The 26918-nt window shown below is 36.1% G+C and overlaps 1 protein-coding gene across 2 annotated transcripts in view; it reads right to left on the reverse strand.

Moving 5' to 3' along the window:
* Positions 1-26918, reverse strand: part of TOP2B (DNA topoisomerase II beta) — a 60524-nt gene that overhangs the window by 3469 nt on the left and 30137 nt on the right. Inside the window, exons 9-32 of one of the 2 annotated variants that reach the window (XM_061464955.1) lie at positions 25497-25598; positions 25278-25415; positions 23659-23797; positions 20153-20310; positions 19365-19490; positions 18434-18544; positions 18237-18342; positions 17935-18044; positions 15980-16072; positions 15772-15886; positions 14309-14430; positions 13302-13450; positions 10532-10763; positions 8932-9066; positions 8291-8491; positions 6452-6647; positions 6192-6283; positions 4874-5029; positions 4666-4749; positions 3413-3610; positions 2917-3061; positions 1630-1788; positions 614-821; positions 27-112 (exon numbers count right to left, since the gene is read on the reverse strand). In XM_061464955.1, coding sequence (XP_061320939.1) covers positions 27-112; positions 614-821; positions 1630-1788; positions 2917-3061; positions 3413-3610; positions 4666-4749; positions 4874-5029; positions 6192-6283; positions 6452-6647; positions 8291-8491; positions 8932-9066; positions 10532-10763; positions 13302-13450; positions 14309-14430; positions 15772-15886; positions 15980-16072; positions 17935-18044; positions 18237-18342; positions 18434-18544; positions 19365-19490; positions 20153-20310; positions 23659-23797; positions 25278-25415; positions 25497-25598 — 3361 coding nt within the window. The remainder of the gene's footprint in view (positions 1-26; positions 113-613; positions 822-1629; positions 1789-2916; positions 3062-3412; positions 3611-4665; positions 4750-4873; positions 5030-6191; positions 6284-6451; positions 6648-8290; positions 8492-8931; positions 9067-10531; positions 10764-13301; positions 13451-14308; positions 14431-15771; positions 15887-15979; positions 16073-17934; positions 18045-18236; positions 18343-18433; positions 18545-19364; positions 19491-20152; positions 20311-23658; positions 23798-25277; positions 25416-25496; positions 25599-26918) is intronic. The other variant, XM_061464956.1, reaches the window with a different exon arrangement.

Consider the following 26918-nt stretch of genomic DNA (forward strand, 5'->3'; position numbering starts at 1 on the left):
CATAAGATCAGTGAAAACAAGCTCACCATCATCTCGTTTCTGCGAGTAAGATGGAAAAGAGAAGATGTTCCCAAAATCTTGATTTTTCTTATCTTGAGATGTTTTCCTACTTCCGAACAGGAAAAATAAATTACGTGAGTTGCATTAACTATATATTGAAGTATGTAGATAATATCCATATGAGATTAAATTGCTGATTTAGCACTATAAAGTATTTTTAGCATTTTTATATACGCTTGCAGCAGTCAAACCCCTAAAAGCACCATTCAGTCATGAACTTCAGGCATATAAAATTAACAGAATCCTTTTTTTTTTTCAATAGTGCTATATACCAGACTGGCACAAGATGGAAAACAGACAACTGTAAAAAACGTATTTATCAGATGATATTACTGGCAGTGTACCATACTTTGGTAAGTCATGTTTGCCTCTACATAGGTCAGTTGCAAGGCTGAGATAACACGTGCTTTCATTCCTCCTCAGAAATGTGTAAATATTATTTTATAGGGTACATGTAGAAGAACAACAGCTTGATGTTCCTCAGTTTTGTTCAGAAACTTCTGCATTCAAAAAGATTATTAGTTAAGAAACACTGCTGAGTTACAGTACTTACTCTGGAGATGGCTTTGATTTGGCTGGGGAGAAGTCATATTCATCTTTCTCTAAGCTGTCTGAGGGAACAAACTCCTCCTCTCTGTCATTTGTAACTGGAGAGGCTTTTACTTTAAGCTCATCCAAATCATTATTATTGTTGGCATCATCATCATCATCGGCATCATCTTCTTCTTCTGAGAAGTCAAAAGTATACTTGGGCCTCTCAGCTAGAGAAATAAAATCACATATATACACATTTCAAAATAGTTGTTGATGTTAATACATAAATCAATGCGGGAGTCACTAAACAGTCCCTGCCTCAGAGTGCAGAAGAGAAAAGACTGGCGGTAAAGAAATTTCTTTGAGCCTGGAAGAATAGAGGGACGTAATTTAAAGTTAGCCAACATCTAATACCACTTGTGGCTTGCTCAAATACCTTCAGCTAATGGGGTTATGAAGACACCACTGTATAAGTACTTTTAAAGAATAAGAATCCTCCACTTACAATTGAAGTTATCTGGAATTCATCATTAGAACATTCTTCCTAATCAAATGCTTGTAAAATTGATTGGCAATTTTCCAGAAAAATCTGTGTGTTTTGCTTAAACTGTCAGATATTTGTGTATTTTTCCAAACTTTCAGTCTCTGGTATTTTTACTTTTCATGGACTGTTCAGAATTTTTTTTTAGAAATATTCATAATCACTTGGGCTTTTGGACCTTACTTGACAGTATAATTACTTTTTTGTTTGTTTGTAAAGGTATTATCTTGTCTATTTCTTGTCTAATTCACTAGTTTTTTTGAGTAATTTCTGTTCTATTGTTTAGAATAAGAGAAAAGACTTCTGGACCAAGTTACAAAACCTTTCATATTGACATTAAGAGGTTTTTCACTAACCATACAGTGAAGAAAAAATAATGCAAGCTATCTGTAGGAGGAAAAGCCCTAAAGCAAGGGTATATATGGCCAAAGGAAAATGCAGGTTTGCAATTTAAACTTTCAGTCACAATGCACAATTCACAAAAGCTTGGGTACCTGCAGCTCTCCTAAGCAGAGAGTCTCTTGGAATAATAACAGGCTCATTCTCTTCTAATTCACTTTCAGATTTGGATTCATCATCTGACCATGGGTTTCGTTTCTTCACTTTTTTTGCACTGGACTTTGTAGATGATGGTGTTCTTCTTACCCTGGTACCTACCACAAGTTAAAACATTTACTATAGTCAGGGTAAAAAAAATATTATTATCTTTTCTATTAATTTATGAAGAATAAATTTAGCCTAAATGTTTATCTTTCAAAGCTCTCCTTTAAATGCTGTAAATTTTCTTCTCCTTCCTGAAGGAGGATGTCATGGTAATTGTATTATTTCACGCAGAACCTGACCTGCTGCTGCCAAACAAATTGATCTGGTGACTGAAAAGCATGTACATCTCTAATCTGAAGTTTTAACTCCTCTGAAAAAAAAAAGGGTTGCTGGGGTTTTCCATTGCTCAGGGAATATGATCAAGATCTGAAAAATCCAATTAATGTGGGAAGCAGAAGATACTATTGGGTGGGTAAAAATGCGCTCAGTCAATTGCAGGGCAAGTTAAGGTCAAACTGAGCTAACTGGCTCTAGCTCAACACTGGCTACGGTAGATCTGAACTGCAGGTAGACAACTCAGTCCTAACTCAGTTAACCCACTCAGGCTGGAAAATCCACTGAATATTTGCATAACCACTTTTTATTCCTTTTTTTACTTAAACCTTCCCTTCTGTCTTTAGCTTTCTTTTTTCTTGCTGCCCCGCCATTACTATGCATATCTCAAACAGTAGTAATAAATTGCTACTAACAAAAAGAAAAGTTAACATAAATATTGTTTAGTCTGCCAAACCATAACATGTATAGCTTTTTAAAAGTCAGAATGACTGAATATGTTAATAGGAAAATATTTATTTAATCGAATTTTACAATCTCTATTATTACTCAGACTGAAGGCGAGTGCCACATCTTTCAACATCAGACAGCATGCAAACAAGAAATTTCCATTTGCACAGAATTAGTCTAAATATGTCAAAATAATCTATTTTTCTACTCACAAATTCAAAGATTAAGACCCCCCCCAAAAAACTGAACATAGGAAATGTAACATCCACCCACCCCAGAAAAGAGCTTAAATTTCACCAGATTTTCAAGTGTTTCCACACATCTTTTCAGGGAAGAAAATCAGATGAAATAATGACTATTGTGGTATATTTCCCTTCTCACCATGTGTTAAAAATGCATTTAATGCCCAATTAGTATACACAACTATGGTTACAAAGGCTGTGTAAGAATCTTACCAGGCTCCTTCTTCTCTCTCTTAGGTTTAGGGGTTTTAGTTGCTGTGGCTGATGTAGTCAGTGAGTCATCCCCACCACCGTCAGCTGGCACACCACCAAAGTCTTCATCAAATTCCATTTTTATTGCCAAGGAATCAGTTTCCCCCTGAAAATATAAAAAAGTTGCTCAAAATGAAATAAATTACACCTTTGTATTTCAAGATAGAGCTGGAATAGTTTTGTAGGAGATAATAAATGAAAGTAGACTAGTGTATTGACATTTACTGAACTGTCTTGGAAAGAAGAAGACTCAGTAAAACCACCTGAACAATAAGGAGTTACAAGAGGCTCGCAAATGTAAAACAAATCCAGTATTAACTTTTTCATGCATTAGGTCAGCAGAGCAGTATGGATACATCATTAATGAGGTCTAGCAGTTTGTATTTATGCTGCCAGAGTCGAAAAATATAGCAGTTCCATAGTAAATAATCTAACAATAGCACTAGTTGTCACTTACCTTTTTCTTTTTCAGCAGTTTCCTACTAGCATCAGCTTTCATGGCAGATGTAATCTGTGGAACTATTCTTCTGCCAAATGGTGACGGCATGGTCTCTTCCAACTGAAGTTTCTTCATTTTGGGTTTACCAACTTTGCCTTTAATTGGTTTGCCAACCATGCCTGCCAAAACATCCTCCCTTTCCTGTGCTTCTACTTTCTAACAAAAAATGAGGGGCAGGGTAGGGGGAACAACATTTAATAATGACAAAGTAGAACATGGCCATTATTTAAGCTTCATCTCCTTCTGACATGGAGCATAAGACCTCACTTAATTCTCATTTGAATTGTTACACTTTCCAGTAACAGAAAACCAACCACTTAATCTTGGTAAATTCTTGATTACCCTTTACAGTTAAAAACTACACTTTCATTCAAGATTAATTAAATAGCAACTTTTGGACACTGCTAGACTGAAAATCTTTCATCAAGTTTCTATTTCTCACATATGTGTCTGGGTACTGATGTAACTTTTCAGTATTTATTTCAGTGTTTAATTTAAGCAGCTAGCTTCTAAAGTCATTTTTAAGGAACATATCCCATCCCTTTAATCAGCTTTTTTTCACAGTATGAACATATAGCTGAAATGCAGACATCTGAACAGAACACCTCCAATTGCAGCTGTACCACAAACACACAGAGAAATAGAACAAACATCTTATTTGTGTTATCCTGTGTCACCTCAAAAGATTATGTCATCCTTTTTCAGGTAACATTGAAAGCTGAGGCTCACAAGGTACCCACCAATAGGACTTCACCTCTCTCCAGATTTACTAACAAGTCAAAGTAAGAGCTCCTCATATGGTACTTATGGCCTACACACTCCATTCATACATAATACAGCTTTCTATCTGACAATAATTAGTCCCTCACAACCAATTACATCTTGTAGAACTACTATAATTATTACTATTAACAGTTACTACTCCCAGGTTTTTGTGTCATCTGAAAACATTTCCTCCTGCTAATTTTTCTTTCATCATCACTGACTTGGAAAAAACATTAAATTGTATAGATGTTAGAGACAATCCCCAAGAAACACAACAAGGAACACAAACCAATATTGACTTCCTATTTGGAGGTCTATCTGCTTCTAATCCAAGATGTGGGTGGTTGCGGGATTTTTTCTTAAATTTTAATACTTTAATTAGATAATGCTTTTAACTAAGCTAATCTGAATTTAATATTTTAAGAAAAATATGTAAAAAATCATACTTCAAGCTCTTCAACAAAGGCTGCTAAATCTTCTTTCCACAGATCTGAAGAAGATTTCCTTTTAAGGTCATTTAGGTCTCTCTCCTAAAACATGGATATATCATTAGAAAGTAAGTTACAACTAAAGTAAATGCTATAGAAACTGAACATTCACAATTTGGCACATCAGTTATATCATTCCAGAACAAGTCTTCTATATTGTACCAACCTTTGAATCTCTCTGCTTAATTAACTCTTCTACTTTCTCTTTTGTGAGTGACCACAAAGACATGTTTAAGATATAGTTAAAGTCTGGGCCAGAAGTTGAGCCAGAAGCAGAAGAAGCATCATCATTTGGGTTCTGCGGGTCCTCTTCTTCTGCTGCCTAAAGTGAAATATTCACAGTTACAAGTACCAATAATCTCAGCTCTATGCATAAACTGTAATGCTGCTCCAAACCACCATCATATAGAAGCATCCTTATAGATTTGATAGCCTTTTGGAAAGGTTAAGGTTATGTTTCTGTGACCTGCTGTAATTGGATTATTTAATAATTTAAGAAAACAAATCTAAACCATATGCCTTGTATGCTATTAGCTCCAAATATTGGTACAATCCTAGCTATCTCACAGGGTTGAGACCTTTGCCCTTGGGTTATTTTTTATCTGTTGTTTTATATCTGTTCCTTCAGAAATGAGCAAGGCTTTTAGATAAAAACTGCTATCGAAGCCCTGAATGTACAAACTGTGGTTTGGAAATAGATCAAAATTTCTCATAATAGTTTTGTTATAAAATATGACACAGTTCATGAAATTAAAATAAAGTAGTAAAAAATAAAGGTAAAGCAAATCAAATGAGAAATGAAAATGAATAGCAAAAGCAGTGGCAATGGCACAGGAAAAGGGTGTCTGACAAATCTGAAGATACGAAGTTGCTTTTCAAAGTAGTTTCATATTCCCTTAGTAAAGCACGAAATTAAACATTACATATCTCTTTTGGAACAATAAAACCCCCTCCTGTTTTATAATAAAAGAAGAAATAAATATAGGTCAAGGTGAAATTTATTAAAATAAGTTCCCAATGCATAGCTTTAAAATATCAGTTTTCTGTAATGCAACATGAATAAGTTATATATAAAACAATTGCCTTTTGCAATCATTTAACAAATAATAAGGGGAAAATCAGTTATACATGTAGGGTAACTGACACAGCATTTTAATTATCAACCAGTCAGAAATCAAGTTGCCAGTTTTGATTTGGGTACATTCATAAAGCAAATCCTCTGTATTCTCCTTTGCAGACTTCTATTATCTAGGTTTTTTTTATAAGAACTATCTATATACAATACCAACATTATATGACAGTAGTTTTGTACAAGTTTAATGTATTTTTTTTAAATGGAAGCCCATAAGGAGTAATGATTAATTTTTTTATGGTGTTGTGTGTGTTATAACTTAAGTTAGACTAGCAGAAACGAACATCTGAATAAATTAATACCTTTTATAACATCAGCAGCACCAAATAGTTCAGAGATTTCAGATTATTACCTTTTCCTGTGCTTCTTTCCAGGCTTTTACTGGATCAGATTCATAACCTCTCTGGACCAACATCTGAATCAAATCTCTTTTTGATCTGTTTTCTACAACACACACACACACACACACACACACAAACCAGGTCAGAAAGGAAAAGAACAAAGGATCAGTGTCATGAAAATAAATGCCTTACATGCAAGTACATTCTACTACATTTAAATCATTTCCAGATTTTCCCCCACCACTGATAATTCTAACTTATATTTACTCACCTATTGTAATTTTTCCTTGTATCTTCTCTAGAACAAAACGAGCTTGATTGTTAAGCTTCGTAGATTCCGCACCCAACATTCCAACAAGCCATTCCTTGCGTAAACTATAATAATGTAATCGCAAATCAAAGAACTCCTTCAAGATGTCCTGCACAGTTTCATACTTCTTTAGGCATCCCATATGATCAAATAGCACCTATAAAATACAAGGTATACTGCTTGAGACTGAAAAACTTAAACCTTGTAAACCTTTGTGTACAAGTTTATTTCTATCACACATATATATGCACCATACAAAAAGCAGTGTTTTGAAGACTGTGAACTCAAAACTTACTATGGAACTACATAGCACACAAATGAATAGATTTTTATTCACAAATAGATTTAAGATGAGCATTATGGTAACATGTTCAAACATGAAGACAGCTATGCAGAGAAATATACCTGAATTCAGCTGAATAATTAATTTTATCTAAATATTAAAGCATGAGTTCAGTAGCACCTAATGATTCACAACCATTTAACATAACAGTTGAAAAGCATCTTTAATAATTGTCCAGTTCAGCTGAAAACTTTGCCACTTTTCAGGTCTGAAAACTGCCATCCTTCAAGTTCAAGCTCAAAGTAAGACATTTTTATATTATAGGTGAAATCAATCCTGCCTGACTTCTGACATCTCCAGTTTAGACATTAATAGGTGAACTAGTCACACTAGGTGCCCTCTATAGTTAAATGGAAGAAATAAGCCCCTCCAGAGGGCAATTCATCTATCTAAAGTATCTATTTGGGCATTGGGTGAACAGTGACTAGCTCACATAACTTTTTAAGATGCTTACACTAGTGCAGATTATTTCCTAGACATACACAGAAAGCATCCCTTACTATTTATTTCAGTAGGCAGAAAATGCAGGATTAAGCTGCAAAACATTTTAATGTGTTAAACATTAACTTGAAGACAGGGTCTTACAGTAGTTCATGTGGCTTTTTAAACCTAGGAGAAATACTATTACCTTAATTTGGAAGATACACTTTTCAAGCATGGTCTACACATTGTAGATTGAGCAAGGACCTTTTCCTCTTCCAATTCTATGGACTATGGTCTTTAATTTATTTTTAACCCATTTTCCTGTAGCTTTTGATTTATACAACAGTAACAACAGTAATTGTATTTATGCTTTGTGATAATACCTGAAAGTAGCCTTTTTTATTTTTCACCAGTCTTTATAAAAACAGATTGTTTGGAAATATTCTGGCAGAAATTACCTTACTATTCAAATCCCTCTCATAAGAAACAGACATGGTACTATAAGTCGAATAAACCATATGAGTAACTTACATCACTATTATGTCTTCAGTGGTGTAAGGGTAATGTTTTCTATACCTTACAATCTAAAATGGGATTTATATGTTGGTGAAACATTGGATCGTTTAGCTCCTATTAGAGGTGTAACAGTCTTGCATAAAGTGTAATTTTAAAAATATCTCAAGTTTAAAACTCAAATCTAATTATAATATGGCAGAAAGTTATTTGTATGATTTACTTGAACCATTTTTGGTTAGCTGCACAGGAAATTTTCAGTTACAGGAAACTAACCACCCTAAGGCACCCTTAGCCTGTCTAATTTGGTTTGAAGAATTCACCTCAGCTAAAACAGATTTGCTGATTCATATTGACTTAATATTTGTCATGCCTGTATATCATCACAATTTTCTACTATTCAAACAATTTCAAATACACAATATAGTGATCAATACCAAGCATCAAAATACACTACAAAAACATTTGAGTTCACAGCAAGCAACGGTAAGGATTCTGATAGCCAAACATGTAAAAGTTACCATAGAATTACAAGTAAGGCTTGTTTGAAGCTTAAAGACTTTGTGCAATCCAGCAGCTTCTGCCTGTGCAAGTTTTTCTTCCGTCATCTTCACAACAAATTTCACAGTTGTATCAGTGTGGTATTCCTTATAGTCAGAAATTAATGCTGGAGTTTTTTCAGTCCCATTCAACATAGGTTCTAGAACCTGTTCTTTGTACACCTATTAAAAACAGGGTAGCAAAAAAACAGAAGCGCTTCTTAAAATCCCTAAATCCTTAAACCAACTGAATAACATAAGATCAAAGCTTTCTACATTACATCTGTACCAGTTATAATTTACAGAACCATAATAACATGCAAAATGTGGGCCAAGACTAGTGGAGACATAAGAGGCACCTAATGAGGAAAGAAAAGACTAGTCAAAAGGGGATTAAATATTAATTCAGCAGGAGAAGCAAATATTCTCTGTAGTATGAACAGTAGGTGGCACAAGCAGAAAACCTGCTTCTACAAAGGCACACAAAAGAATGAGATCATGATCACTTCCATGTATGTACAATCATCAGAAGTTTAGAAGTTTATCTGGATATAGGATTAAATAATTTAATAAGCTTTTTGTTAGTTTTGGTCTTTATGTAACTCTGCTTCAGCGTTGCCTACCTGGGTCCACGTCCTTACAGGAAGCTCTGTAATTTCTACTGTGTTCCTGTCCACCACAAATATTTCACCACTGACTACATACTGGTTTTGACCAAGTTCCTGAATGGTTCCTTTGAAGTTTTTGTAGTTTGGAAGCTGAAATTGCAAAAAGCAAGAAAGTTGTAATTATCTTTATAATAAAACATGGGACAAATATTTGTTTACCACACACCTACCACTTTATATTGCACTAATCCATCAACCAGTCTCTCATACTGGGAAAATCTTAAGTCATAGGAAAAATACTACAGAAAAAACAGAATGCAAGTGACAGGAGAAAGTACCTTAACACCTCAGCATCTACAGAGGAGACAGATGATTAAGAAGATGCAGCTGAACCCAGTGATGTGGTGGGTTGTGAGTTTTGTTTGGTTTTTTGGTTGTTTTGTTGGTTTTGGGGGGGAAGGGAAGGTTGTTTTTGTTTGACTCTGTTGACCCCCCCCCCCAAAGAAAACTGCAAGTGCAGGTAAAGCATGACAGAAAGCAGATTAACACCCCAGTCTCACAGTAACTTTACAGAAGTGGTGCTACCTCCCCTAATTATTTTTTCATTCTATGATTCTATGAGTCATCCTTGTGCTGTCTGACAAAGATAGTGGAACCCATCCAGTTTAAAAGTAACCAACAGTGAGGAATGTTTTTTATCTGAATTGATTCCTTTATCCAGCTTACCATGCAGCCACAAACACATACCAGCATACAGAAAGGAGCTAGATGGAGGCAGAATTGCCTCTTTCAACCAAGTGAAGCTTCAATTGACTGTGAGACTACAGAGAAGGCCTAGGAGTCCTAAAGGAAGGGCATGGATTGCATTAATTAAAATGTAACTCATCATTCCCAAGAATTTGCAAAAGGAAATTCACTATGTCAGGAAAATTGATACTGCACACTAAGTGACCTGTGATGTAAGTAGAGATGTTTCTGCTTCTATGATCTAGTAAACACAGCAAAGTAGCATCATCCATCAGTTGTGAAGTAAAGGTAACATTATCTGTATTTCATCTGTTGGTTACAGATATTCTGGGTTCACCCAGGTATTCTTCCTGCCCAATTTTTTTCACACCACTTCTGAGACTTCTTATAAAATTTTAAATAAAGGAACAGAAGCTAAATTCAGTTCAGAAGCTGCTGATTTTCTTGAAGTGTGACAATATATCTTCTCCTGTGCTTACAGATATATAAAAGAGTACAATTCAGACAAGACAGAGGAAATATTAAGCTTAGCTGAAATAGTAGTACCTTCAAAGAGGAAAGAGTGGTACAAACTGTTACTCTACTACCATGTTATAACTACCCTGTAAGACTTGCAACTGTGAAAGCTTACAGTCAGCAGACTAGAGAAAAAAAATCCTTGCAAAAAACCAAATTGCAATGTTTTTGCTTCAAGGTGAATTTCCCCAGCCTCATCCCAACAGTCAAGTAAAGCTCCTACACAAAATTACTGAGACAATCCAACCCAGACATTCCAATAATCAAGCATTTCTAGCATGATATTTTTTAAGTACAAAATAAGATTTATTTAGCAAACACATAAAATACTAGCAAATGCTATTATTTTTACCATTGGGTGGGGATCTAAGCCATCCAGCATTCGTCTGACGTTGTTTACAATCTCTCTGGTATCATAGTTTGGAAGTTTGCATGCCCATCCGGTACCAATTCCTTCAGCTCCGTTTACTAAAACCATTGGAATGATGGGAATATACCACTCAGGCTCTACGCGTTGGTTGTCATCATAAAGGAATTTAAGCAAGTTGTCATCCACTGATGGAAAAAGCAGCCTTGCTAAAGGGCTTTAAAAAAATAAAATAAAAAAAAAAAAAAAATCTATCTGGAGTCCAGTAAGTACATAAATGCAAGTAAAGAACATAACAGTCCATGGGTCCAGATATGATCTATTTGTAGATTTTTATCATGTCTTCCTTTCTCTTTGACATTCTGAAGCTGAAAATACAGCGAACATACCTCCTGAAAAAAGGAAGCTTTTACCCAATGGAAGAGCGTCTTCATAACCGATGATGTTCGTTTCCTTCACAATAACACATGTACATGATACACTAGTAACTGATGACATTTAACATCTACAAAATAGCATTGTTTGAGGCATTCAGAACACACAGTTCAGTGTGACAGTAGGCCACCCAGTATTAAAGAAACACAACAGGCAAGTAGTTGCATAACTTTGTTGCTTAATTGTAGGACTAGAAGTCTCTGAAAATATTATATCACTTTTACAGGTGACTCCTTTTGCTTATCTAGAACATTGTCCTGGGTGAATACAATTTCCAGCACTTCATACAAAAAGGAAAATGTACAAAACTAGGCTGCTGCAGAAAGCACATTTATGAGAAAGGAAATAAAACCTTAGGTATTGGTATAAAGTTTGATATTAGAGGAAAAGAAGAAACTACAAGGAATTTTAGGCAAAATACCACACTGAAATTAGGAAGTAAAAGAAGTAACATAAATTACAGCATGTCATAAATTAAGGAACACATTTTAACACTCTGCATGTTAAGGCACATGGAAAAACAACAAGGTGCTTGGTGACAGCCAGCATGGCTTCACTAAGGGGAAATCCTGCCCGACCAATTTGGTGGCCTTCTATGATGGGGCTACAGAACTGATGGACAGGGGTAGAGCAGTTGATGTCATCTACCTGGACTTGTGCAAAGTGTTCGACACTGTCCCACACGACATCCTTGTCTCTAAATTGGAGAGACATCAATTTGATGGATGGACCACTCGGTGGATAAAGAACTGGCTGGATGGCTGCACACAAAGAGTTGTGGTCAATGGCTGGAGACCAATAATGAGTGGTATCCCTCAGGGATCAGTGTTGGGACCGGTCTTGTTCAACATCTTTGTCACTGACATGGACAGTGGGATTGAGTGCACCCTCAGCAAGTTTGCCGATGACACCAAGCTGTGTGGTTCGGTTGATACCCTGGAGGGAAGGAATGCCATCCAGAGGGACCTTGACACGCTTGTGAGGTGGGCTGATGCCAACCTGATGAAGTTTAAGCATGCCAAGTGCAAGGTCCTACACCTGGGTCGGAGCAATCCAGGCACAGCTACAGGCTGGGCAGAGAAGGGATTCAGAGCAGCCCTGTGGAGAAGGACTTGGGGGTGCTGGTCGATGAGAAAATGAACATGAGCCAGCTTCAGTGTGCACTCACAGACCAGAAACAAACCATATTCTGGGCTGCATCAAGAGAAGCGTGACCAGCAGGTCAAAGGAGGTGATCCTGCCCCTCTACTCTGCTCTTGTGAGACCTCACCTGGAGTATTGTGTGCACTTCTGGTGTCCTCAACATAAAAAGGACATGGAACTGTTGGAACAAGTCCAGAGGAGGGCCACGAGGATGATCAGGGGACTGGAGCACCTCCTGTATGAAGACAGGCTGAGAAAGTTGGGGCTGTTCAGCCTGGAGAAGAGAAGGCTGCGTGGAGACCTCATAGCAGCCTTCCAGTATCTGAAGGAGGCCTATAGGGATGCTGGAGAGGTACTCTTCATTAGGGACTGTAGTGATAGGACAAGGGGTAACGGGTTAAAACTTAAACAGGGGAAGTTTAGATTGGATATAAGGAAGAAATTCTTTACTGTAAGGGTGGTGAGGCACTGGAATGGGTTGCTCAGGGAAGCTGTGAATTCTCCATCCTTGGCAGTGTTCAAGGCCAGGCTGGACAGATTCTTGGGTGACATGGTTTAGTGTGAGGTGTCCCTGCCCATGGCAGGGGTGTTGGAACTAGATGACCTTAAGGTCCTTTCCAACCCTAACTATTCTATGATTCTATGCATACCAAATGAATTTCAAGGTACTAGCTGTGAAAAAATCAGCATTATTAAATAATGACTTCATTATTAATTATGTATGCATATTTCAACTGAATATAAAGAAATTCATCCTAAAGGAAAAGACTTTCAACTCTATGCTGAGTTGCAGGAATTATCACCAGGTAGCAATACACTTTCTATTGCAAAATTGATTTCACAATACCTAGAGAAACTGAAAGCTACTTCTGCAAAAAGTCCCAGTTTAAGATCAGCAACTAATCTGCATGGTCCGCATTTTCAGTCTTCAGCCTTGTGAATTGAAGTTTAATTCCTTAAAAGCTACAATTCTCACAGCACTTCTAATGCATGGGAAAAAAAAATACCAATGTGCAAAACCACATTTATAGATGATGTAAAGCAGAATTTGAGCTGACATTAAATATTCCAATCCTCCCACATCTCAGACAAAAAAAAACCCTGTAGTGTTGTGAAAGGATTAGTTTCATAACAAGGCGTTTTAAAAGCATGTGTTTAGCTTCATATTTGTGTTTACCTTAACATGGTGAAAATATAGCGAGGGCTGGCAGCATCCTTTCCACCATGAAGCCTGGTACCAAACTGACCAATAGGTTGTAGCAGATTAACATTGTTACTTCCAACAAAGTTCTGAGCCAAGTTGACAATAGTCATCATTAATGCTTGCTGCAAGAAAAAAAAAACAAAACCAAAAAAACTATTCATAGTAAGAAATGTAAGAAGAAATAGTCTTTCCTCATCAGCCAATAAAATACATTTTTAATGCCCCAAAATTGTGTGTCTAACCTGAATTCAATTTCAAAAAAGTAATCTCACTGAGAAAGGAATGCTGAATTCCAGTTACAAGATCTACTAGCAAAATATAATGCTTCCTCTTCCACAGCCACATTGCCTCCCTAATTTAAGTGTCCTTACACCCTATGCTTATGAAAACCCCTGGGCTTCCCCATTTTTTCTAAAGCACTTCCCTGGAGGAGTGAAACGGGCATAAACTGCACTTACTACTGCACAAACCACTCACTACTCATTGCTTTTAATGGGAGAGCAGAAGGGATGGAGAGGGACTTAATATGGCAACTCTTGCTAACATTTCAGATAAATACAAACAAAACCAGATGTAGAAATAATCTTTGTTCCAGGTCTTCAAAGAACACAACCTCTTCTTCTTACCTTAAAAGGCTGTATTTCTCATTTAAAACAAACACTGTTCATATATATACATACATATATGTTTATATATACACATAAAGTGTTTATACACATATAGTTCCTATGATTTGAGAATCCAGAAGTTACCAAGGTAATTAGCTATCTATTATTACTAGTTTGGATACCACTGTGCACAAAGACACAAAAGAATAATGAAAGCATATTTTGAAACTGCATAATGTGTGGTTCGTTTTCTTTAAATCTGTGATTAGTAGACTTCCTGTCAATATGTTCGCAACTGCGGTACAGCAAACATTTACCTAATATTTGATATAGGCTAAAAATCCTCATAACTTTACCATCCTTCATACTCACCTCCCCATGGTGGTAAGCTGACATTTCAGCAACAGAACCAGCCAGCTGAGCAACCTTTACTTCACGTTTATCATTTCTCTTAAAGCAAGTGAACAAAACTTTGCGCTGCCCTGGTTTTAAACCTGTTAAGAAAAATATCCCATTTCAACACATACAGAAGCATATGTTTTTAAATAATGAGGGTTTTTTTCCTTATTTTAATTTCTAATATCTCAAAATAAGCTTAACCTTTAAATGGAAATAAATCAATACGATAATATTAACAGAAGATAACAGATTAATATCCCTGTTCTTTTAAAATAATAAAAAATATCTTACCAAATGGAAAGTTACCAAAAAAGTGGAAATGTAACTTTTCAGACAATCAATACCATGCAGTATATAATACATCATTGTAACAAACAACAACTTTATTCTAAATGTACAACTTCCACAAGAGTTGCTTCTTTCCAGTCTACTCAGCAAAATCTTTTTCCTAAGAATATTAATACAAATTCAGCTCACATGTATTTCACTCTCTCAAATACTGTTTGGAAGTCATCAAACCTGGTAACTCCAATCTCCATTTTATTTAAATATGTACTGTCGAATTTTCTTTACAATGAGCCTGCATTACATTTTCTTACCAAAAATATACCAAATTTAACAGACCTGGAGAATTTCCTTTAAACAGGAATACCTGAATACCTAACCCAGCCTCGTTCTGCAGCAGAGCTGGAGATCTATCCTACCAGGAAGTTACTACCCCTATCATCTATTCATGAACTATCCCACTATCTAAATATAAAAAGCCCTTGCTGCAAAAAAAAATTTGTTATAGGTCTTTAGTGTCAAGAATGCTGACCACCTCCACTATAAAAAAGTACTGGAAAGTGGAGAAAATGCACTTAAATGTGCCTTTTTTTAAATTCTCTATGAAACCTCGAGGCCTTTTTTCTGTATCTGGTAAGCATATGCATACTGACAATAACACAGGGAGGAACTCCTGCTCATGCTGTCTGCAGACAGTTTTACAAATGAAGCTGCTTCTTTTAATGATGATACTGCAAGGGGAGACTTAGCAAACCTGATTGACAGAACCCTAGCAAGATTACAGGTCAGTACCCACTAAAACACTGCCTGTGGTATAAGACTGAAGGGAGAAAACATTTGCGTCTTCATCTGCACTCAGCTGCTGACTTGAATTTTAATTATTATAGGCACTTAGACTTGCTTTCGCTGATGGCTTGACTAGAAACAAAGCACTTGTAGTATGGTCTAGGGAATAGGTCTGATTAAGTAAACAGGCTGCAAAGCAACAGCTTAAACTTCCTCACAGAAGAAATATGGAGATTCCTTAGCACATAAATGATAACAAAAAAAATATATTCACTACTGGAATGCATTGATTTCCAATACAAATAAAAGGTTTGAGAAAAATGAAGAGGAATGTTCCAACACATAATAATGAATTATCAGCTTACCATCAACAAGGGAAGGGATAGACCTCTCGTTGTCAGAATTTGAGAAAAGGATCAACTCCTTGTTAATAAAATCATTGTAAGTCAAATGTTTTGTTGCTGTACCATATAAAAATTGCTGGAAAAAACAACATACATTATTTAGTCAATAAAAGCCTACATTACATTTAAATCTCACCCACCAGATTTATTACTATCATTTAGGACTCACCTCAGGAAGGCCATGTAGCCGACGTTGCCGCCTGTCTTCCATGAAGTTTGTTAACCATTCTTTTCGATCATCAATCTTCTTCTTACTGAAGGCCTGAAAAGATTGCAGATACACTAAAGTATCATCACATATGTGTTTGTGTAAATGGATGTTACTTTAGTCAGAATTTTAAGTGTACTGCACTAGGTGGTCAAGTATTCAGAATACTGATTTGGACAAGGCAATCCATATAACTGATGTTTATGTACGACCACCAGTACAAGCACATGACCTTTCAGACATGGCTGTACAAGGCTTTTAAACTGACAGATCTCTTACTGATCATAATTTATATTGCTTTCCAAAAATCTACACACATTTAGGCAAATCTTATCATTCTTACTCCTCTCCTCGCTTCAGAGTTATCCTTTGATAAACAAGTTTAAAGGTGTTGGGATCTTTTCCCACATAATTTTAAGGCTGAAATATAACCAGCTGTCATCATGAAAATTAACTGAAGGTACTAGAAAAAATACCCCACTCCTCTTGTCCTCTTAATGCCCCATTTGCTCTGTCACAATAGAATACCAATAATTTGTAGCTGTTTGAGGGGTTGGCCCTAGTCCTCCTAAGAGGACTGACAACTCAACAAAACTGATGCTGCATGAGAAGCCTAAACCAGAGTTTAGGCCAGGTGACTGAGGGCCTTCATCTTCCTGATAAGGCGTCACTTTAAAGCAACAACTTATCACTACAAAAGGATGCAGCACTGTGTCCCCTCCAGTGAGTGGGATTATACCTATCAGCAAAGAAAACATGGATAGGAGTATACATGAAGTTTCTGTTAACAGCTTCAGTACTAGTCAGTAGATGCTCCTAGCTTCATCCCAAATTGACAGACTATAATTCTGGACAACAGTGAGGATCAGCCATAACAGGTTATATGGCCTCCTATATCAGCCGGTATACGGAGGTCTATCTGCAGAAATAGACCCCAGAATTTTAATTGGGGAGTTCAGGGTCTCTCCATCAATTGGTTTAGTGTATATGCAAATATACAGACTCCTTTATCTTGGTGAGCACGCTTCTCTGGGATATGAAGCCACATATATAGATTATACTTAAGTGCATCTTGGACAGAAGTAAAATGAGTGGTATAAATAATTTCTGACATATCAAGCTGGTTTTCTTCAACAGAACAGATACCTACACTATACCTTTCTGTTAGTAAAGACACACCATTGTAAAATGGACCCACAAAACAAGAAAAAGTTGTTATGTAAGGAAAAATTTGTTTTGACTAAGACGGGTATTTTCCTGTTTTTATTTTTATTCCCCTACCCATTTTCATCCCTAACTTCATCTACAATTAAAATTGCAAAATAAAGTAGATAAAAGATGAAACATTTCTTGCAAAAACAGTTTTGTTCCAGACATTCCAGTCTTTGTCCTTCCAAAAGTTATCTTTGAAACATTAGTACTTGCCTGCATACAAATATCTAAAAGATTTCACATTCATATATGTAGAACACATGCATGAATACACATAATACACACTATATCTTCAGTGAATGAATAATATTTACCTGATCTTATTTGCTCAGAAACAAAACACAGATCCCTAAGCACATGCAAAACATCGTTTGTTTGGACTATTGCCTTACTCAGAATACTTTTCTGCATGTTCTGCCTTTAAAAGCAAGTCTGAACATAATGTTTCTTGACATCCACAGCACATAAAATTGACCAAAGCTAATAAGGAGAAGGTAGATCTGATTTTGTAGCATGGATAAAGTTCTTATTCCAACATTTAAAATTGTTTCCAAAAGCTTAATTCTCTTCCAAAAGTATTTTTTTCAGTTACTCAAAATACACAAAAAAACCCAAAACATCCTGTTAGGAATTCCTCACATGCCTCTTTCAGAAACAATGGAAACTAAAGCATATCATATAGAAGCACTTTTATAAGATTATACCAGTGTAATGGCAGCATCATCTTCAGGACCAGCATATCGAAATAAGATCCGATGTCTTTCCATGTCAGCAAAATATTCTTTTGCTTCTTTAGCAGTGCTGGTACCCAAACCTGTACATTAAAATGAAATAGTTACTCCACATTCAAAATTCAAGTTTTATCATTTTATCCCTTTTAATTTACTGGGAATATTATAAAATCATTACAGAAGATACTACCATGAAAACAGCTATAAATAAAACTTCACAGCACCATTACATATTTTTAGATCAATGAGGTTCACTTATTTGTTTTTAAACAAACCTTTGTAGTATTTTATCTTCCATGCTTTATGATTCTCCATATGCTTTTTCCACTCATCAAATTCAGGAATACTATAGAATGAAAGTTCCTGCTTATTTTTGCTTGCCTTTAAAAAACAAAAGCAAACAAAAAAAAATAAAGAAATGTTTCTGTTGCACTCTAAGTAATATGTAAAATCGTATTAATAGAGCCCCTACCTTTACAATAGGAGTGATGAATTCCTCAAGAAAACCATGTTTCAACAGTGATGGCCAATTGTGATGAATAAAATTGATCAACAAGCCTTTTATGTGAGATCCATCCTGATCCTGAATTAGGACATGAAAATGTTAGGCAATCTTATGAAAAACCACCAAAAATCCTTATTACTGGCCTGGATGCCTCAAAACAACATCTATTTACAAAAATCCAAACATATAGGGGAGCAGTTAGTTTTAATTTGGATTCTAAGCTGGACCTGGGTATGGAACAGCCACCTGTGAATGGCTTTATCCCTGTGCCAATAAGCTCTTCCAAACCAAGCGCACCATTGCGTTTCAAAGGTGTTTTTCCTACAACATGTTTTGTCTGACAGATTAACAGCTCTCCCATACACCATGGAGCTAAACCGTTGCGGAAGAAAGCCAAGCCTGGCCCATCGTTCTCACTAGTGTCAAGATGCTTGACAGTTCAACCTGTCTGGGAAAAACAACAAAGTTTCTCAAATATCCAAAGCATAGGATTCCTACACCGCTAAAATCTGAACAGACACACTCTTCATGAGATTATCCAAAAATAATTGCCTGCATTCTTGTCTCTCCCTGACTTTCTAGCATTACTACCTCATCTACTGTTCCCTTTTGTCCTTATTTTCAATATATTTTTTAGTTATCAAAAGCATTCTTGTTTATGCATGTTATTATGACTTTGATATCTACCATGCAGCTAAATTCAGTTGTTCATTGGGAGTAAATGAAAGAACATAAGTTATTCCCTTAAAGAAACCTCATACATTAGGGATTTCCTCTGAATACATCTTTGTATAACAGAAGAGACAGGTTATAATGCACACAAATGTAACCTAACAAATTGCAGCCAAACACATTTTAAGAAGCTCTTTATACTAAAACCTGTGAATTTCAGACTAACCTGATCTGTCATGATCATAATTTTTCCATATCTCAAACTTTTCAAAGATTCTGGATCTTCATAGCTTTTCTTGTATTGTAGTCCGACTATTTTGATGATGTTGTTGATTTCTGCATTTTCCATAATCTGCGTAAAAAAGTTATCTTTGCACTCAGCATAATAACCAGAAATTCAGAAACATCCAAGCCTTTTTTTAGGTGGGCTGTATAGCCATTTTTTCAACACACCCCTACCTAAACCTCATAACCTTTTCAGCCCCAGCTCCCTTGCAGACTTCATATCTATCCCATTCACGCAAATTCTCAAGCCTACACCACTCTCTCCCAGACAGAAAGGCAGTGAGAAAAGCGCATGTTACAGAAAGTCATCTCTCAAAGCTGCCTCCTCTTTCCACTGTTTCTATGGGCAGCTGCAGCACTACTCATGCACAAATTATGGACAACAGCAGAACTAATGCAAAGAGGTAGTGTTGGCTGCTACTGCCTTACATTGTGACCCAATGAAATCACATGGCAATGGAGAGAATATAAAAGTCTATGGTTCTTTTAATATTCATGTAAAATGTTATTATGGGTCATAACAGAATTTCCTTGCATTTGTGAACTTTATCATCCTAGTACTGCATTACTACACTTAATATTTCCAGCCTTTAAAGTAGATGGTACCTTATAAAATCCCAGCCACAAAACTGTAATTAAAAATAAAAATACAAACACGGAACCCTAGAAAACAAAAATAAACAGGAGATGTCCATTTGTTAGCTGAAAGGAGATGACAAAACTACTTACCTGTTTGTGAGAAGCTTCTCGAACATTGAGAATTTTACCCCTGAGTGGGAATACTCCGTATCTGTCTCTACCAATAACACCTAAGCCAGAGACAGCTAAAGATTTGGCAGAGTCTCCTTCTGTTAATATTAATGTGCAGTCCAAGGAATGTTTGCCACCTGCAGATCAGAGAGAAGGAGAGACAAGGCAAAAAAAAAAATCCAGAAGGCGTAATTTTAAACTCAAGTAATAGAAATACAATTGAATCAGTCATGAATATTCTTCCTACTCTATGTCAGGTAACTCAAATAGGCTGAATTTCTATTTTTAGGGATGGCCCTCCATGTCACTAAACCTACACAAGAATGAGCATACACTATGGATAGCTATGGACAAGGAACAAAATAGACAAAATGAGATGCAATGGTGGCACATCCTATATGATGGTTCCCACACATCTGCACAGAAAAAGATCAATCCCATCAGTCTATTTGCCATTTCATTTTTCTAACTGCAAATTTCTTACACACATACATTATGCATGTCTGAGTTATATAAACTGAATTATTTCACACTCTGCATATCCCCTTCCTCACAGTATATTTTCATAAGTAATTTATTAAATTACATTTTTGTAGGCTTCCTTTTTTACTGTCCATTAGCTGAAGCCAGGCAATTGTAAGAAAAACTTGACAGAAAAGCTCAAAAGATCGGAACTTTTGCACCTATTACACATTCTCAGAAATTTCTTGAACAGAAGAAACAAATCTTTTCTAATAGTGTAATTTTGATTCTATAAGACACACTGCATTTCAGTGCCTGTGTGTCCAGTGTGCTCAAAACTAGTATGAAATATGCACTCTGTTTAATGCAACTGCAATAGTTGAATTCACATTATAAATATTAAGCAGGTTCAAAAAGCAACCCACCCTTTTTCAAAGGTGCAACTGTTCATTAAGCAGTTTTGCTATTTTACCAAGGCCAAGTGATAGGAAAGACTGCAAAAACCTTGAGCCTCACCTCCTGTTTGAAAGATGGGTTTGAATATATTAGCATTTAAAATAGGTGTTTTGATTTGCCTTTACCTGGTAGATGAAAACAACCCCACACTTCCTATTACATAGAATTTACATTCAACATCTTTGGTCTTCTGAATCAGATGTACAGCTTAATATAATCTAAATTAGGCATCTATTCACAATATATCAAAAAGTGTCAATAGCTACCATGCTATCAGCAAGGTGGAATCTAAATACCAAGAAAAATACTAGTCTGCTGTTTTGGAATATGAGAGCAACTTTTTTTTTCCCTAGATGAATGTCAGAAGACACATCTGATTATCACCCAGGTGCACTCTAATTGCTAATGATTGCATCCATTCCAGAAGAATTTCATGGAAACATACTGTGCCTGGTATTTTCCTGAACACAGTTCTAAAGAACTCGGAGAAAAAAATAAATGAACTAGCAGGCTTCAAAGAATGCTTCACCAGATTTAGTAATCTAGCTGCTCCCTTACAATCCTATATTCCTACTTTTGGTTCTTGATTTTTCCTTTCATTTCTGTATCTTCTACTCCAACAAGCCATAGAACTACATATATCTCAGCAAGATCTCAAGAAAGCAAGAATGACCAGGTATAAGACGCATTCTTCTTAGTGGGTAAAGAAATCTACAGCAATTACCTCGCTGCACAGATTCGTCTCTCTCCTATTCCTAAGTATTAACCAATATAGGTTCAAAAATCAGTGGTACCTGGCACCAAATAAACCTGTGGATGCTGAAGCTCAGGTATAAATTCACTCTCAAAGTAAAAATAAATCTAAAAATCACAGGAACAATTAAAGCCAGAGGGGTCTGTGGCCAGACACTGTTCTCTCCCAGCTGCACTGGAATACTTCAAGTCCAACAAGTACTGGGCACCTGCTATATGAAACCAAAGTCAAACCTGTTCCCTCATCTGATTTGGGGTGCTTATGAAGGTATAATTCCTGGGATCCTTACTGACATTTATCCTGAAACACAGCATCAAATAAGACTACTGTATTTGGCTGCTAGATTACAGATAACCTCTGTGTAACATGTATGAATGTCCTGAAGCAATTTCCCTACAAAGGTTTCTTCATGCATCAGTTAAACCTTTTCTCCAGCTTATGGGGAGGTCTGAAATTCTTTTGAAAAGACTATTTATGACTGTGTAACTCTTCGTGATATGCTTAGACACATACACATCCATACTAAACATCCATAAAGCAGAGCTGAATTCTTTGGACCTAGAAGTTATCATCACCTCACACACAGAAAAGAGCACATACAGTCCTTACTTCACCTAACCCTGAGAATGTCCAATCCTCTTTACTAAGATCCCAAAGACAGAAAGATTGATATTTCTAGTGTTTTGTCTGTGTACTCATTAAGGAATTTCCATGGCACCAGAACTTCCTTTTCCCCTTATATTAAGAAACGTGGAGCTTACAGTCAGATAAAGTCACTAACTAAAGCTCATTGAGCTAAGTTCTCAAGAGCAGAGCAACCAACATGCACTCGGCCACACTGAAGGAGTCACTCTTCTGTATCATCTTCTGCCTTCCCTTTCTCAATGAAAGCAGCTTTTTATTGAGGACAGACTTCCTGATTACAGTATTAGCTTAGCTCTTATGCAAAAAAGAGCAAAAAATTCCTACTGATTTTCAAGAGCAAACAGATGGATCCATATGGTACTTTCAGTCTTTAAAAAGAAAGGACTAAGGAACTTTCTCCTAAATGTATTACTTGTGATCCTTCAATTTAAAGCATCTTTGCCAGTATATATAACATTCAGAAAGTAAGGCCAAGTGTGACTATGACAACACACATTGTATTCAGAAACTGAATGCCTCTGCTTTCCAAATGTGCAATGCCTTCAGTGTGAGAAACATTATGTACCAGATCTTCAGAAAACCAACATTTGGGTAAGCCTCCTTGGGAGGTGCAGAATTCCTGCTTCCCATGTAGCAGTAACTAGGCAGCAGAGAAACACCAGCTGATGCCAATTCCTACATATACTAGGAGGCAAACCAGTAGAGAATACCAGTTTGCCCTCTGTTCCCAGACAGCAACCTAATGGCAGCTGAAGTCTTATGAAAGAAATCTCTTGAACTATTCCCTCAAGTCTGCACACTATATGATCTACTTCCTACAGCTTGTGACCCTATAAAGATTCTGATCTTTTTACATTAGAAAGGTCACATCCAAAACAGGATATTGGTAACACTATTTAGCTGGAAACCACAATTAAAAAACACATGCTCTTTCAATATGGACCTATACTGGCACTTATGTTTACCGTTATTAATTCCTGGAGACGATAGCGTTCCTAATATCAAACTCAAACTTATGTTTTAATTCTAGCTCTAGAGAGTTTAGAAAACTAGAAATATCTTTATTTAAAAATTTAGATAAGGATGAAAAATAAAATCAGGTTTAAAACTATGATGTCTGTGAAAAATCTATGAAACATTAAAGATATCAAAAAAAAAGTGCTCTTACCAGCATCATTAGCATCATCCAGTTTCGGAATGCCCTTGATTTTACTGTGTTTCACTGATGAACATTTTTTGTTCAGCTGAGTTTGTGCCTTAAATTTGACCCAATTCAAAATGCTCTCTATGATACCACAGTTGGAGGCCTATAAGTAATAGATCAGAATTGTGCATGAGAAAAATAAAACTTCACACAGCAGGTTCTTACATTTCAATGCTGCCACTGCTCTCAAACTACTCCTCAAAGCCCTCTAAATTTTAGAAACTGCGACATTCATAAAGGTCAGGAATTAACACATCTTACTTTTTAGCATTTTATGCACACAAAACCAAAATACAACACTCACACAGCTTATTTTCCATCCCTTGTATAATTAGGAAGGAGGAAAAGAGGACTGAGACATAAGAAGAGGTTGTCTATGTTGTATGATTGATGTAGCAAGACATTTTAGGAACTAAGCATATGCTTCCTGGACTTTGACAGCAAAAATGGGATATTCATGACCATTTAAAGTTCCTTTCAAAAGGACTGAAAATGGCTGAAAGACAATCAAAAACATATAAGAATATGGCTCTATAACAACCACCTGAGAAGTTGATAACATTGATAAAATTGATAATTTTAAGAAACACATCTGCAGCAAAAATATAATGTAAAATAAGAATATTATGTAAATAAGAAAATTCTAACCCAAAACTGCTTTAGGTCTGGTTTCACATCAAAAGAAAATACAGGTGGAGCAAAATACTGCAAGCTTTGGATTATCATTACCCCCCATAATACAGCACTCATTGATTAGAGATTCTGCTGCACTTTTAACACCTACTGATAGAAAAAAAATATATAAAAAATTCTGAAGAATTAATACAAGATTGTGGGGTTTTTTTTCCTCCAAGTTCCGTAAGAATGCCACCAAAAACATAGAATTAGAAGAATAAAATACTATAAAGTTGAGTTTTGATGCCAAGTGTAACAGTTGTGGTACCATTCTCCTTACTAGTGGAGTTCCATTTATGCTACTGGCTAACATAATTCTACTTTTCCTTTCTTGCATAAAAATGTAGTACCATGTATTTCTGCTAATACATTAGAATAGCAATTCTTAGCCCATCGACAGACAAAATCTCTAAACTTTCTGCCTGACAATAACAATCACTTTGAACACTACAGCCATACTTTTGCATTTCCTTGAATACTGGAAGAATAAACATGACATGTTCCCTACCTTTCTTTAACTTCATTTAAAGAGAATAAGACTGATCTCAAAGAATAAGGTAGAAGTATTCTGAACTCCAGAAAAATATTTTAACACAAAAAACTGGTCAAGGCCTATGTTTAGGTCTTATAAGTCAAATGCATTTCACCAATATAAATACTATAATCCCCCAACAAATGAGCTTATCAGGTGAAGCTCACTTTTAAATCCAGGCCAACAGCCAAAGCACAGTCACTGCTTCCATTAATTAAGGTCAGTGAATGAATAGCAGTTCCTCCATCCCATTTTCATAGTATGCTAATGTCACTAGAATATCATAACGCACTAATTAATCTTCTGCTACATAAGGTACATACACCTGATCCAGCATGTCAATTCCTGCTTCACAGAAAAAAAGAAATATACTTACTGCTTTAAAAAATTTCTCAGATAGCTGGCACTTGGACCCAAAACTTTTAGGCTGCAATGTCATGTTTTCCTTTGTCTGGGAATCAAATGACGGGTTTTCAATCAAGCAATTAATAAAAACCCATATATGATTCTTCACCTGTTGAAAACATAAAAACCCATTTATTCAGTAGAATTACCACATTCATATTTTCAAATATTTTTATATAAAGTTACTTGCCTGAAATGGTTTCACTGAAACTCCAGCTTTATTCTTCTTTTTCACCACTTCTATCAGCTTGCCCACAACCTGATCCACCACGTAATCAACATGCCTACCACCCTTGATGAGGAAAGAGGAAAAAAAAAACAAAAAAAAAAACACAAAAAGGGTTAGGGGAACAAAATTTAATTTCGTAATAGCTTTTACCTGTATTAACAAAGAACCTGTAGTCACACTTAAATTTGTTAAGTCATGCAAATTCAGTCGCAGCATAAGAAAAAAAAATTGACTTAAAAGTTTCACTTTCATGTCATTCAGTCTTCATACAAGTGAGGATGACAGATGTTACAAGGAACAGAATAAGCAGGAGACCTTTCATTCACTGTACAGTGGTGGGCTTGGTAGACTTCAAACATAGATGCTTACAGTTTGTAACAAGACACAAAAATCTTACAGAGTGTGGCTGTTCTGAAAATTACTCTGTAGCACTGAGATGGTACCTGCAACACCACATGGCTGTCAAAAGCCATGTTCTGAACAGGTACATAAATAACCTCGGACTGAAAACATCACTCATTCTTTCATCAAATTAAAGTCTCCCCATTTGGTCTAAAAATAAAAAAATTAAAAAATAAAATTTCAAGAGTTCACCCTCAGATATATAGCATCCATGCCTATCCCTTTCCAAAAGTCATCTCACCTTTTCCTAGCTGTATTTACAGAACTCTCTAAATACATGCAATTACCACTCTGTTAGCTTATGCGAGAGCAATTTGTGCCTTAGATTTGACCCAAAACCAAACAGCCAACATCAAGATCCAGAAAACTCTGACAGAACAGAGCAAGGTAACCTTAAAGAGATGGGTAGTTCTCCTTAAAACTCACTAGAGGCTAAACCTGCTCAAATTCAGGCCTGATGTAGCAACAAAAGCTGCATATAGAGCGTGCAGTTAACCACAAGCTAGCAAAACAACCCCTTAGAATACCACAGGGCAATAACTTGTAGCTACATAATCACGTTGCCACTTTTCTTGTTGCAAACAAAAGCAGTCAGCTGGACTCCCTTACACTTAATGCCCAAATGCAGAAGAAAGGACATAAAAAAAAGGGCTTATAAGCAATTTCTTGCATCATCACAGTGCAAAGTAAATCTAAAAAAAGAGGGAAAGAATATATAGGATTTTCTTCCTCCATTGCACTGTAACAGCTGAAAGTGAAACATTCACGGTGCCTGTCACATTTATTCTCTCTACCTTAGAGAAAAGGATAACAAGTGGTTATCCTTGCTTAAGGCTTTTCCAACTAGGTATTTCAAGTAAAGCCGTTATTGCAAGAAAACTTTTGGTGGAGGCAATGTATCCAGCAGCTCCTGAGGAAGAAGTACTTACTTATGTACTTAAACTTTGGAAGTAACAAGTCAGAAAAGTTACCTGTTTGAAG

Source organism: Pezoporus flaviventris, unplaced genomic scaffold, assembly GCF_033815535.1.
Source record: "Pezoporus flaviventris isolate CSIRO_AGI_PZ_B2104156 unplaced genomic scaffold, CSIRO_AGI_Pfla_v1 ptg000037l, whole genome shotgun sequence".
Classification (NCBI taxonomy): Eukaryota; Metazoa; Chordata; class Aves; order Psittaciformes; family Psittacidae; genus Pezoporus; species Pezoporus flaviventris.